This window comes from Pecten maximus, chromosome 11 (genome assembly GCF_902652985.1).
Source record: "Pecten maximus chromosome 11, xPecMax1.1, whole genome shotgun sequence".
NCBI classification, from domain to species: Eukaryota; Metazoa; Mollusca; class Bivalvia; order Pectinida; family Pectinidae; genus Pecten; species Pecten maximus.
In genome coordinates, this window is record NC_047025.1 from 27,825,095 (window position 1) to 27,840,166 (window position 15,072).

At 36.2% G+C, this 15,072-nt stretch overlaps 1 protein-coding gene across 1 annotated transcript in view; it reads right to left on the reverse strand.

Annotated features, from left to right (window-relative positions):
* Positions 1-3,680: 3,680 nt before the first annotated feature.
* Positions 3,681-15,072, reverse strand: part of LOC117337892 (protein O-glucosyltransferase 2-like) — a 62,432-nt gene continuing 51,040 nt past the window's right edge. Inside the window, exons 8-10 of the mRNA XM_033899035.1 lie at positions 7,967-8,056; positions 7,402-7,509; positions 3,681-4,531 (exon numbers count right to left, since the gene is read on the reverse strand). Of these exons, the coding sequence (XP_033754926.1) occupies positions 4,511-4,531; positions 7,402-7,509; positions 7,967-8,056 (219 nt within the window). The 3' untranslated portion in view covers positions 3,681-4,510. The remainder of the gene's footprint in view (positions 4,532-7,401; positions 7,510-7,966; positions 8,057-15,072) is intronic.

The following is a 15,072-nucleotide window of genomic DNA, read 5'->3' on the forward strand; positions in this document are numbered from 1 at the left end:
TTAACACAGGACGAGGAAACAATAGGATTATGTTTAATAGACCGTGTCTTAAAGCACATCTAACACAGGACGAGGAGACAATAGGATTATGTTTAATAGACCGTGTCTTAACACAGGACGAGAAGACAAATTAATAGGATTATGTTTAATAGACCGTGTCTTTAAGTACATCTAACACAGGATGAGAAGACAATAGGATTATGTTTAATAGACTGTCTTGGATGGCACATCTAACACAGGACGAGAGGACTAGGATTATGTTTAATAGACCGTGTCTTGGATGGTACATCTAACACAGGACGAGGAGACAATAGGATTATGTTTAATAGACCGTGTCTTAACACAGGACGAGGAAACAATAGGATTATGTTTAATAGACCGTGTCTTAACACAGGACGAGGAAACAATAGGATTATGTTTAATAGACCGGACACTTTGAGGATTTGTGATTACAAATATTTATATCTAACAAATCACTTACACAGGTCTTACTCTAAATAGTACAGAGCGTGAAAGTGTAATAAAAGGTGTCAGAAAGCATAATAAAAGATATGTCTAATGTAAGTAGGATGCAGGAACAATATCTGAGATACTTCTTCCAAAAACAGTGTATGAACTTAAAAATAAAATCAAAACAATATCCATTATTACATTCCCTGGTATAACTTCTATGACATGAAAGTCTGGTATAAACTATACTTTTGATATGCAAAACAAATAAATTCTCCATTTTATTGTAGCACTTAATACAATGGTGAATTCAACACCAAGTGAAAAATTGTGATGGCTATAGTTATATGTATCAAAACTACCAAAATATGTCATCAATTAATTAAAAATTAAGACTTTAAATGTTTACAGTACATATATCCATTTACATAATTGTATACCAAAAGTAAGCTAATATTGAGGTCCAAACAGTAAGACCAGTTTTGTTCATTTGTGAAATAAGGATTAACCAAGTGATTTTTTTTTTCTCAGAAGAGCCTTGTCAATTCTCAGGGCCTTGTACATAATGTATTGACATCTGCAAGTCTCAAGATTTATGCCTGAAATTTTAAATCTAAAAAAACTGATTCGTCCACAGATTATTTTTCTGAGTTTATTGGAAAATATCAGGTCATATAGATACATTCACATAATAATTAATTATAAATTTCTATTGATAATTCATAATTTAAGTTGCTGGTGCAGGCTATATGTTAACAGTCATTCAGAGTTTGTACTATTCTAGTTCTATCCCAAGATATTTATCATAAGAGAAAAAATAATTCAATTCATATTTTTCATTTATGAACACAACTGAAATCACCTTTTGTATGAATGTATGAGATATTTGTTCTCACATACATCATAGGGTGATCCCATGGTCGCTAGGGATGATATACCGGGTAAATCAATAAAACATGGGGTAGGGAAAGACAGCTGGCATGGGGTAATGTCATCTTTATGTAGCGTAACGTCGCAAATCAACATCATCAATTTTGAGGCACATTTCACGGGACATTGATGATGATTCGATGAAAAAGTTTCACAACATCTTCCTTTTTTTAAAGTACATGTATGTGAGAAAAATAATCAAACAATCAATCTTACACTGGTGTTGAGAACCATGAAGATTCTATAGGTCTTTGCCAATCAATAAATGGATTTCAATGGAGAATTTGGGGTTAGTTAAAGATGGTCATTGCCCAAGTAATTAAATGTGTAAAAAAAACTATCAAATTTCACACATAAATAGTTTTTGTCTCCAGAAGTCCGATCCTACACCACTGGTGACTGTCATTCACCAAATTTATAGGACAGGTTAGCGTCCAGCTTGACTTGAAAAATAAAAAAAATAGCTTTGCCTATATACTCAGGTATGTAAAGGGACAATGACGATGTATCAAGGCAGCATTGGACTAGTTGTCCGTTTCATAATCACTTACTCTTTTTATGGTGGACTCTGTTGCTGTTTTCATTCAAGCATGTTTTTGTTCGGCCATTTTTGTTAACATCTGAACGTCAGTTTTCGTGGACCTTACATGAGGTGTCTCATCTGTCTCATTTGCATGTTATCTTTTCAGCTTGACAATTTAGATCAGTCAGGGATTTCCATTTATATTTACTCAATTACACATTTTTTTGGGACCCAGTGTAACAGGAAATTTAATGTGGGTACAGACAATGTGGGTATAGACAATCTTATTTTTAAACTTAATCAGAAAATTTTCCTTTGCTTCAGCAATGACCATCTTTTAACTTGTTGAAAGTCCAAAAGGGGAATAACTCCCATAAAAATGGCAAGATCGAAAGATTAAATGCAAGTGTATAACTTAATCAGCTTAGTTAACTGAAATTGGTTAAAAACTTCAGGAGTAATTGAGAAGACAAGACAGCAAGACAGTGTCTACAGGCAGATGGACAGAATTTTGATGTACTAGGGTTAAACTAGAACTGTCGCCAGAATGGCTGACTAATACCCCCGCAATCTGCACGAGTCAATGGTGAATTGGAACTGTTAATTAGAGGCTAACTAAGATAACCCAGTAATATAGTGACCAGTTGCCATAGCAACCATAATTTCGAAAAAAAAAAAAAAAGTGGCATGCACATCTACACATGGTCCTCTATATTTGTGTGAAGTTTCAATGAAATTGGCCCTTCGGTTTAGGAGGAGTTGTCCGGACAAACTTAAAGTTATGGTTCTTATCAGAATACCTGTTTATAGTGACCAGTTGCCATAGCAACCATAATTTTGAAAATAAAAAGTGGCATGCACATTTACACATGGTCCTCTATATTTGTGTGAAGTTTCATTGAAATTGGCCATTTAGTTTAGGAGGAGTTGTCCGGACAAACTTAGTTATGGTTCTTATCAGAAAACCTGTTTATAGTGACCAGTTGCCATAGCAACCATAATTTTGAAAGAAAAGAAAGTGGCATGCACATCTACACATGGTCCTCTATATTTGTGTGAAGTTTTATTGAAATTGGCCCATCGGTTTAGGAGGAGTTGTCCGGACAATCTTAAAGTTATGGTTCTTATCAGAAAACCTGTTTATAGTGACCAGTTGCCATAGCAACCATAATTTTGAAAGAAAAGAAAGTGGCATGCACATCTACACATGGTCCTCTATATTTGTGTGAAGTTTTATTGAAATTGGCCCTTCGGTTTAGGAGGAGTTGTCCGGACAATCTTAAAGTTATGGTTCTTATCGGAAAACCTGTTTATAGTGACCAGTTGCCATAGCAACCATAATTTTGAAAGAAAAGAAAGTGGCATGCACATCTACACATGGTCCTCTATATTTGTGTGAAGTTTCATTGAAATCGGCCCTTCGGTTTAGGAGGAGTTGTCCGGACAATCTTAAAGTTATGGTTCTTATCGGAAAACCTGTTTATAGTGACCAGTTGCCATAGCAACCATAATTTTGAAAGAAAATAAAGTGGCATGCACATCTACAAATGATCATTAATATTTGTGTGAAGTTTCATCGGAATTGGCCCATCGGTTTAGGAGGAGTTGTCCGGACAAAATGCGTCTACAGACAGACGGACGGCCGGACGGACGGACGGACGGACAACCTGATTCCAGTATACCCCCCTAACTTCGTTGCGGGGGTATAATAAAAGTGACAAATTGACAGTGGATGATACAAATGTAGTTAATATGAAATAATCAACAACAGACACCGGACCCTGGCAATCTTTATCTTACCAACGCCCCTGGCCAGGTAAGTTAAAACATTTAAAATAGCAATTCATAACAAAAAATATATATCTGTAATACCAACATTTACATATATAGTGTAGGATGACAAATATATCATATATACCGTACATGTATATCAAAACTAATATCAACTAGAGTAAACAAACATTGGACTAGTTATCTAAGGTAATAAAGCACCTCAACATGTTAGACCTTGAACCTCTTCAGTATTAACTGGACAGTGCTAGGTAAAGCCTTCATTCTTCTAATTGCAGTACTAAATTTTGCAGATTGCTAATTGATACTTTAAATGTCTTGCAAGTGCTTTAGATATGATATTAAACATGTACATTGAGAACTATTTTGGATAACATTTTCCAAATTAGAGGAAATTCTTGCATCAAAATATATGATAGTCTTCAATAAAAAAATTACTACTGACTAACCAAGCTTTTCAGATAAATGAGGAATATCCCCCGTTGGGAATATCTTCTAGCGAACTGTTGGTGTTTATAGAGATGGTATGGACTACTGAGGGAGACATCAACATGTAAATGAAACGTTAAAACTAATAAAAAGAGTGACCCTGCATTTAAATTGTGTACAATATAATAATATTGTGCTAAATTCTGCAAAAGTCTCTACTACTTATAACCAATTATCACTTCAATAATTATATAGAGGACATGTGTATATCTCATTAGTCTATTTAATTTATTGAATGTATCAATATATTCACAGTAACAGAACGAACAATATATAGAGCTTAAAGATGACTGGATACTGGACTAAAGGACTAAGCTATGCAAGAATTCACAATTCTTCTTTGGATTTCTGAAAGCAAAGAAAACAATATAATTAAATGAAAGTAAACTAAGCATTACAAGCGTACTGAAGAATCATGGATCAACATAATTTCCCTACTGGTGCCACCTGCAGACACAGTTAACAAGATATCGCCAATGACGATGCTTTCAGAAGACTTTATACATGAATCGTTAGCCAGAATTGAAACTTTGACCAATATGGATGGTCCAATTGATAACATCAAGTTGTGGTGTTGGTATCAAGAATATAGTATTTATCCTTTTTCCTCCCCAGTCTCAGAGATTCCAATAATTTTGAGAAAATGGTGAATGACCCCTTAGTGTGGCCCCACCTACCAATGGCCATTGTTTTTTTCTATTGGAAAAAACAAACAAAAAAACAAAAAAAAACTAAAACAACTGATTGTCTTCCCATAGAGCATCATGGGTAATAAAAAGTTCACTATCACAAAGTGGCTTTATAAAATACAATATCATCATCCAGAAATTTATTTTTGTGCATATTTCTTATTAACTGAAAAAGTTTGAATATGGATCCTCTCTGTCGCGATTTCCTGTGCATGTGTTCTGAGAGCACAATTACTTTTGTTTTGAAACTGGATTATTCAAATTTTTAACAAAATGCAATTTATCATTTTTTTCAATATAACAACTCAAAAATAGCAGTAAAGTGCTGGGACAGGGTCATCATCCTGTTATTGTATTTAGTGTAACATCATTTTCTTTTTTAATTTTCGATTAAATTATTGAATTTTCAAGTACTATATATATATGTTTAGATTTGTTTCAAAGAAAATGTAAAATGCTTAAAACATTACCAATATTTTATTTTCAATTAATGGACTTCTACAGAACATTCTCCTCTATAAGTAAACATTAATCACTGTGATAATGTAATGGATATATTTAGTATACCTTAACAGAATAAAAGTTAAACTCTCTTTGGCCTTCTGGAAAATTGTATCTACGTACACATATATGTCTATATCTCATACATGTAAATTAATATCATGAATTAGCTTGGTGATCATATAGTACCCTAGTAAACATGCTATACAATATTGTGCAACTGTATTTCAATTAAGTTTTAAACTTTGGCTAGATAGCTTAAAGAACTGGATGTAATGCAGTATTTCATTTTGATGACCTGATGAGATGTGTCCAATGTCCCAGTTAGGAGTTGTGCTTTGTAGGTATCACTTCATGAAAGTTTGTCACGGAAACAATATCAATTCTATCTTTAAAACAAGAGGCCCAATGGGCCTGTATCGCTCACCTGGTTCTACAGCAAATTTGCAGTTGATTGAGGTCATTTCTACAGATACTATGCTGATAACCAATTTATTCAATGCATATTATTGGCCTAATATCGGGTCTTGGTGACTCTTGGCTATCACAAGATTTAAAAATATTTCACCCCTGTGACCTTGAATGTAGATCAATGTCATTCATTTGAACACACTTGGTAGCCCTACACCCCAGCATGCTACAGACAGGCCCAACCTCAAGTGCCTGAGCCTCTTGGTGTTTGAGAAGAAGTTGTTTGAAGATATTAGCCGATTCGACCCATGTGACCTTGAATGAAGGTCAAGGTCATTCATTTTAACAAACTTGGTAGCCCTTCATCCCAGCATGCTACAGGTCAAATATCAAGTTTCCGGCCTCTCGGTTATTGAGAAGAAGTTGTTTTAAGATTTAAGCCTATTTGACCCATGTGACCTTGAATGAAGGTCAAGGTGATTTCTTAGAACAAACTTTGTAGCCCTTCAACCAAGCATGCTACAGGCCCAATATCAAGTCCCTGGGCCTCTTCGTTATTGAGAAGAAGTCGTTTGAAGATTATAACCTATTTGACCCATGTGACCTTGAATGAAGGTCAAGGTCATTTATTTGAACAAACTTGGTAGCCCTTTACCCAAGCATGCTACAGGCCCAATATCAAGTCCCTGGGCCTCTTGGTTATTGAGAAGAAGTCGTTTGAAGATTATAGCCTATTTGACCCCTGTGACCTTGAATGAAGGTCAAGGTGATTTCTTTGAACAAACTTGGTAGCACTTCACGCCAGCATACTACAGGCCCAATATCACATCCCTGGGCTTCTTGGTTATTGAGAAGAAGTCGTTTGAAGATTATAGCCTATTTGACCCATGTGACCTTGAATGAAGGTCAAGGTCATTTATTTGAACAAACTTGGTAGCCCTTTAGCCAAGCATGCTACAGGCCCAATATCAAGTCCCTGGGCCTCTTGGTTATTGAGAAGAAGTCGTTTGAAGATTATAGCCCATTTGACCCATGTGACCTTGAATGAAGGTCAAGGTGATTTCTTTGAACTAACTTGGTAGCCCTTCACCCAAGCATGCTACAGTCCCGATATCAAGTTCCTGGGCCTCTTGGTTATTGAGAAGAAGTCGTTTGAAGATTATAGCCTATTTGACCCCTGTGACCTTGAATGAAGGTCAAGGTCATTCATTTGAATAAACTTGGTAGCCCTTCACCCCAGCATGCTACAGGCCCAATATCAAGTCCTTGCGCCTCTTGGTTATTGAGAAGAAGTTGTTTAAATGAAAAAGTTGACGCCGGACGGACGACGGACGCCGCACCACGGCATAAGCTCATTTGCCCTTCGGGCAGGTGAGCTAAAAAAACAACAACAAAAATAAAAACGTGGAATGATGTGGATGTACGGGATTATGGGAGTCTATGCTGGCTACGCATCTGCTTTTTGAGATGGTGGTCATCTTAAATGTCACATGGGACAGAATTTCAATAAAACTGACCTAGTGAAAGTTCTGGCTCTGTATCATCTTATCTTTGACTAGTAAAGTTAAGGAAGTAAAGTGCCACAATTTAAAACAAGAATGAGCTCAATGGACTCACCTTTCCATGTTTTGTTCTCTTACAGTTACAGGCTGAAGCTGGTTGATCTACTATTTCCCAGCTACTGTCAGCCTCCTTTGGGGGGTCTGTCTGTCTCTTGGCATACTCCTAAAGAGAAGACATAAACAAACATCAAATATGATCCATAGATCTAAGGTCTGCTCAAGTCCAACAAGAGGCACAAAAGACCTGCATCATACTAATCATCTAGCTGAAGAGTTCAGAGATCCTTGATTTCAGTCCCAGCCTGGCCCCTGCATTTCTCCTCAATAATGCCCAAGGGCTAATTTAGTTAAAGTATCTATCGAACAATTTGCCCAACCTCTGTCTGTTGCAAAATAAATGCTATTCCATTGTCAAGCCATAAGCCCACTTGTACTTTGAGTTGAAGTTTACTTGATATCTGGGCTAACTACAACATAAATATGGTATAATCCACCCATCCATCAGCAGCAATTCAGAGAAACATGGGTGCTGTATAAATGCATCAGCTCTTGTGTCTCAATCAATCTTTAACCCATATGTGATCAGCATATTAAATCACAATGACTACAGACATACCTACCTGAAAAACTTTAACATGATAACAAAATATATCTCGTGGCATGATGTTTTCCCTCACAAACTGTCTCGCCTTCAATGATATCTTCTGTGCCTGAAAAGAGAAATAAGATTTTCATTCAAAATAAAATCTAAAATTCTGTCATTTTCTATAGTTGTCTTCTTTACACTACAGCTTACGTGGACTTTGCGGTTTCCACGCGCCCACGGTGGACTGCCCACGCAATGTCCACTAGTGGACATGCGTGGGCAAAGTGTCCACGTGATTCCGCGATTCGTGATGGATCATCAGATACCGTGGGTGTCCACGCAACAGCGCGGCCCGTCGAGGAACACTGGATATCGTGGCCCGCCGGATGCCGTGTATGTCCACGGAACAGCGCGATCCGTCGTGGAACGCTAGATAGCGTGGCTAGCTTATGTTTTGAAGTTATGCTTACTTTACCGCGTCTTCTAATCACGGCCGAAGGCAGGATGTCCTCACGATATATAAGAGTTACTTCCCTTCCGTTTCACTGGTAATGTAATACAGAGCAACCCGCTTATTTGCATAGCCCTTTTCCATGACAAAATATGCAAATAACCGGAGTATTCGTATAGGCGGAGTTTGGTTTTGGCCCCTCTTATACACTATGTAGATCGTCAGGTAGGTACTCAAAATGGGCGCTATATGATTATTTACGTTATTTGCATTAAAAATATATTTAAAAAAAATACATTATTTAAAACATAAGAGTAAATACGAAATACATGGGTTGTTATTCTTTGTAAATGTACAAATATTTGCATACACTTCATCGTTTACTACTTGTCACTCCGAGTCTCTGGGTCCGATATCGGTCATACACGCGTGGGTTGGCACTACGATGTACAATGTCATCGTTTCAATTAACATTCATTATCGTCTCGAGATGCGTTGTGTTCCTGCTATGAGTATATTAGTTGTTTAATCATAGATGATGAACTGCTGAAGCAATAGACTGTCTTAAATGACCGTGACATGTGTATTGTCGTTTGGGTTTGTTTTGGAAAATGGCTCACACACAGAAAGAGTTGTCGTTCATTACACATATGCCCCCACAATGCAACGCGCCTAGTAAACAATCATGGCGATCGCAACCTGCCTCAGCGAGTGTTCAAGTGCACAGAACACAGGTTTGGATCGATGCTATAATAAATAAACAAATCTCATCAAAAGATGAGGCATATAGATATTTTATTCAGTAATTCTTCTGCACATTGCTACTGATATAGTCTAAATAATAACAATGTCGATATCGATGCATCGAACGTAACCTGTAATGACGAAGTGTGAACCTATGATAAGATAACGTTGTACATCGTGTCGAATCAATAATGTAAGTTAAAACACATTTCATAAAACTTTTATTACGGGAAAATCACAAAAATACCCTAAAATCAATTAAAAAATTTCGATTTTTTTGGAATTTTTATATGCATATAAGCGGGAGTCGGTGTTTTAGTCGATGCAAATACACGGGATTGAAATACAAAGATAAAGAAGAAAAAAATCCCGCGGGACCTGAGAATTTTATGCAAATAAGCGGGATATTCAAATAACCGATATGCAAATAAGTGGGCTCCTCTGTATTTGAATAATGCTCTATTATAACGGGCCGTATACAACATGTAACATCTCATTAATTTTCTTTAGTAACGGGCCGTATATAACATGTAATATTTCAATAATGCTCTATTATAACGAGCCGTATACAACATGTAACATCTCACTAATTTCCTTTAGTAACGGGCCGTATATAACATAATAATTTTAATTGTAAATAATCTAATAATCTCAGATTAACACTCGTAAATATCTTTTATGTAATTTGCGCGTACACCGTTGTATTAATGTATTTTATGTTACAGAAGTTAAAAAGCAAAGTAAACGATGTGCTTATATCAGTTGATACTGTGTTATATGATAAATTCTTTTAATGCGTCATCTCTACGAGCCCGTGTCTGTGTGAAGCACCTTCTATTTAAAAAATATAGAGATCTAAATTTCATTAAGTGTGAACTATATTACAGATATTCTTTCCGTATATTACTTATGACCTGATCAATAATAATCATATTTTGGTTACATACATTATGTATGTTGGTTTATGGGTTCTCACGTACTAACTACGGAATAAAAATTGTTGATATCATAGTTATCATCTGCTTTAAGTTTGAAACAAAAGCAAGACCAGTCTATAATCATTAAGTAATTCGCTGTATCGGAAAACAAAATACCGTTACAAAAACTGAGTTGAACGGGTAAATGCCTGAGGCTAAGGCCTCGCAGCGGTTGCTATGACGACTTGGTGTGACAAACGAGCTAGAACTGTGAATCTGTCGACACGGGTGACTGACCCACAAGGTAAGAAAAAAATCGTCTGGATTACCGCGGCGGGGGGGGGGGGGGGGGGGGGGGGGGGGGGGGGGGGGGGGGGTCTCCTTTCTCCCACTTCTTACAAATAAGTTACGGGTAGGTATGTTGTGACAGTCATTATAGTCTTCACCTATACCTTACCTGGATTTTACCTGTGTTCTCCAAAGTTCTCCAAAATTACCTGTATCTTATCTGTATTCTCCGACATTACATGATCTTTACCTTTATTTTACACGAACTTTGAATTCACCTCATTTCATTCCTTATTAATAATTTTGCATACCATTTTCATAAACCAAATTTGCAGAAGACAGCTATAGTACAACAACGTAGATATTTTACTGTTGTAAATGATTGAAAATGCGAAACAAAATCACATCAGACCATTTACTACTATCCGATAACCCTTATCAACATGGCGAACTATCACTGATATTTTTCTTGATATTATTTAACTCCATTTTAAACTTATGTTATTAGAAGTGTTGTAATCGAAATCGTTATTGGTATGCAACGAAACCCGTGTCCTCGTAATAAAGGCTATGAACAGGGTGATGTAAGTCGTTACACGTTATATATGTTGTATACGGCCCGTAATAAAAGAAAAGTAGTAAGTTACATGTTATATAGGCCCGTTGAAATAGAACATTATTCAAATGTTACATGTTGTATACGGCCCATTACACCAGTATAATAGAAAATTAGTAAGAAGTTAAATGTTATATGCGACACGTTACAATAGAAAATCATTAAGATGTAACATGGTTGTATACGGCCCGTTACAATAGCAAATTAGCATGTTATAAACGGTCCGTTCAAGCAGAAAAATAGAACATTACATAAATGTTACATGTTATATATGGCCCGTTATAATAGACATTCAGTGAGATGTTGTATACGGCCCGTTATAAAAGAAAATTACAGTGAAACCTCACTATTAAGAACACCTGGGGGTCCGGGTCAAAGTGCCGAGGTGGACCAATTTGAGCTAGACCATCAGGAACCGTAACTCTTAATTGACTGAACTCAGGTGCAAGTTGTATAGATTTGGCTAAATACATGCCATAGTCTTAACTTTAAATAAAAACAAAGACAATTGTTTTTGTCTATCATTTCCTTTATTTTCTTCATAACCTTCTAAAATTTCTGTCCTTCTTTTCAAGATGCTCTGACCTGTGTTTTGCCGACCCCAAACTGTTCAGCAAGTTGTCGTTGGCTACGACCATTGCTACATTGAATCAGTTCAATTTTCTTTTTTAGTGATAAGTCGTTACGTTTACGTGATGTGGCCATCATGAGCGAAAAAAGAAATGAAGTTAGAAAGAATACATGTAGTATAATTCTAGCGAAATATTTGAAACCAAACAAGTTTTTTTCAAATTATAATAACACCTATCTACAGACCCTATTCGGCATTGATACAAAAACATCGAGATCGCTGAAAAAAACTTGCGCTTGACCAGAAAAAAAATCAAACGTTACTTGGTTTATTTTACTCGCTTTTAAGTAATCGAGTCTTAAAACGACCAACAGCCACAAATCAATTATTTGAATACCATAATTAATAAGCAAATGTACGGTTATTACAATTTTCAAGGCAAGATAGATAATCTGATCACTTGTGTATTTAATCCGTCACAGCGCTACCAAGGAAGGGCGATCACCCGTAACAGTAAACAAAAGACTACAAACTAAAACCCGGCACATGTTGGCTTGTTACGAACAATGAAAGACTGGATGTTTATTTTACCTTCCTGTCAGTGCGAAGATTTCAAAGAGATTAATAGCCATTCTACTCACCTGTCGATACACTGGTCAGTAAACAAAAGATCGATAATTACGTATACACACGTCAATGGCCAGTTTGACACGCATTACCGTAAGCTGTTCACGGTTCGCTACACACCAGGTAATTTTTTAGACACGACCAACTTGTCGTAATTGTGGGGGTAATAAGCGTTAATTAGTATTCGTTGGGACTGTCCAAGGTGGTCGTAATAGTGAAGCGACCAATACAAAGATATATAGAAAAAAAATCGGGACTGAAAAAAAGTGTCCGTAATTTTGAGGTGGTCGTAAGGTGAGGTTCGTAGTAAGAAGTTTCATGTTAGAAACGGCCCGTTAAAATAGAACATTATATAATTGTGACATGTTATATAGGGCCCGTTTTAATAGAAAATTAGTGAGATGTTACATGTTGTATACGGCCCGTTATGATAGAACATTATTCAAATGTTACATGCTGTATACTGCCCGATATAATAGAAAATTAGTAAGAGGTTACATCAGCATCACATGTTATATACGACCCGTTAAAACAGAACATTATATATTGTGACATGTTATATACGGCCCGTTATAATAGAAAATTAGTGAAATGTTACATGTTGTTTACGGCCCGTTATATTAGAAATTTAGTGAGATGTGTACATATTGTATACGGCCCGTTATAATAGAATATTGTTCAAATGTTACATGTTATATACAGGCTGTTAAAACAGAACATAATATAATTGTGACATGTTGTATATGGCCCGTTATAATAGAAAATTAGTAAGAAGTTACTTGCTATATATGGCCCGTTAAAATAGAACATTATTCAAGTGTCATATGTCATATATGGCCCATTATGAAAGAAAATTAGTAAGAATATGTATGTTATATACGGCCCGTTAAAACAGAACATAATATAATTGTGACATGTTGTATACGGCCCGTATAATAGAAAATTAGTAAGAAGTTACATGTTATATATCGCCCGTTAAAATAGAACATTATTCAAATGCCATATGCCATATGCGGTCCATTATAAAAGAAAAATTAGTAAGAAGTTACATGTCATATACAGCCCGTTAACAAAGAACATTATATAATTGTGACATGTTATATACGTGCCGTTATAACACTAAATAGAACGTTATATAAATGTTACATGTTATATATGGTCCGTTAAAACAGAACATTATATAATTGTGACATGTTGTATACGGCCCGTTATAATAGAGCGTTATATAAATGTTCATTGTTATATATGGTCCGTTTCAATAGACATTTAGTGAGATGTCACATGTTTTATACGGCCCGTTATAATAGAATATTGCTAAAATGTTACATATGATTTACGGCCCGTTATAATACACATTTAGTGGGAGGTTACATGTTATATACGGTCCGTTAAAACAGAACATTATATAATTGTGAGATGTTGTATACGGCCCGTTATGATAGAACATTATACCAAATGTTACATTTGCATTATCGTTGTCTTATTCGCATTAATTGCAGGCACGTGTTTACATTTGTTTATATATATTTCCTAAATAGCGGTCTGATCCCGTTGAACCTGTGATATCACGATCTTGTATTGCTAATGTATATGTCTTTGTATATGTTGTAAAATCAGATTGGTAGAAACGCCAAAGGAATAAATAATTAAATTTACCTACAGTTAAGGATCCACTTCTTGGCATTGGGAGTCCTTTTATATAATCATTATCAAACTGCCCTACAGGTAAATTCAACATGTTAGAGTTTAGAGATACACCTGTTAATTAAGATGTGGTATTTACCGGGCTATTATCTTAACACGCCTCTGTGACCGCGGCTTGCCGGTCTCTGGTCTTTGTGGTGTTGGCCACTCGTCGGTTATAAAACGGACTCGGATGTATCTCAGTTCGTGTTTCAACGTGTAGATATTCATATAACATTATCATGACCAGTCCTAGGACAGGACTTTTTTATTGTTTATTCCACAGATCAACCGATTCCCGTCTCTGATATCGAAGGTGCATTGAGACTTTCCTATCTCCAATAATTTAGCTCGAGCTCTCCAACAAATGAAATGTAACCCAAAACCGATGAGTGGATGAGTCGGAACAGAATATCACAAATCGTGCAACATCGTTGCCTAAAATATTAGCATCTCTAGAATAAACTTTTAATAGACTATTAATGCAATGACTCAAATTATGGATCGATATATTCGCGCACGTCCCCCTGTCCATCCCGTATCATGTTTATATACAATGTCTACATGAAAAATATATTTTGATGTTGTTTTTTGTAATATGTTATACTCTAGATCGACTACACTAGCATATCAATATCAGATAATCATTTGGATTTTGTAGGCCTAATTCAACCCTGTCCTAACAATTCTGCTAAAATCTGAACTATTTACACAAAATGGATTGAAATAAATACAAAACAACTTCAGTTATTGTCAACTACCATTATTCACGCTAAAAAACAGAAACCTGTGTTTATAAGCGGGGTTAAGCTTGCCCCAGGTACTAGATCGCCATACGGTCTCTGGGCGAACCTCACACGTGAGGTCACTGTGCGGAATATATCCCTATATAGGCTATTAGAACCGGTAGATAATCAGTTTTGACGGTATGTATCGATGTAGTTTTTGATAATGTTTCTCAATATTTATTTAACGGGTTTTACGTCTGCTATTACAGCTGACGACAAAACATGTGCACGTACGCTGACTTGTCGATCATTCTCACCAACCAATGGAATTAACGGACGCCTTTCTAGTGTTTTATTGACAGAGTCAGAGATCACTGGAGTGTAACAAGATTTAGTGTCTTGTCAATCATTCTCACTAACCATTGAAACTCACGGATGCCGTCAGATACCCCGTTTGATTAACAGACAGCTAAAATAGAATCATCTGCGTGTGACGAGCTGACGGGAAAATCAGC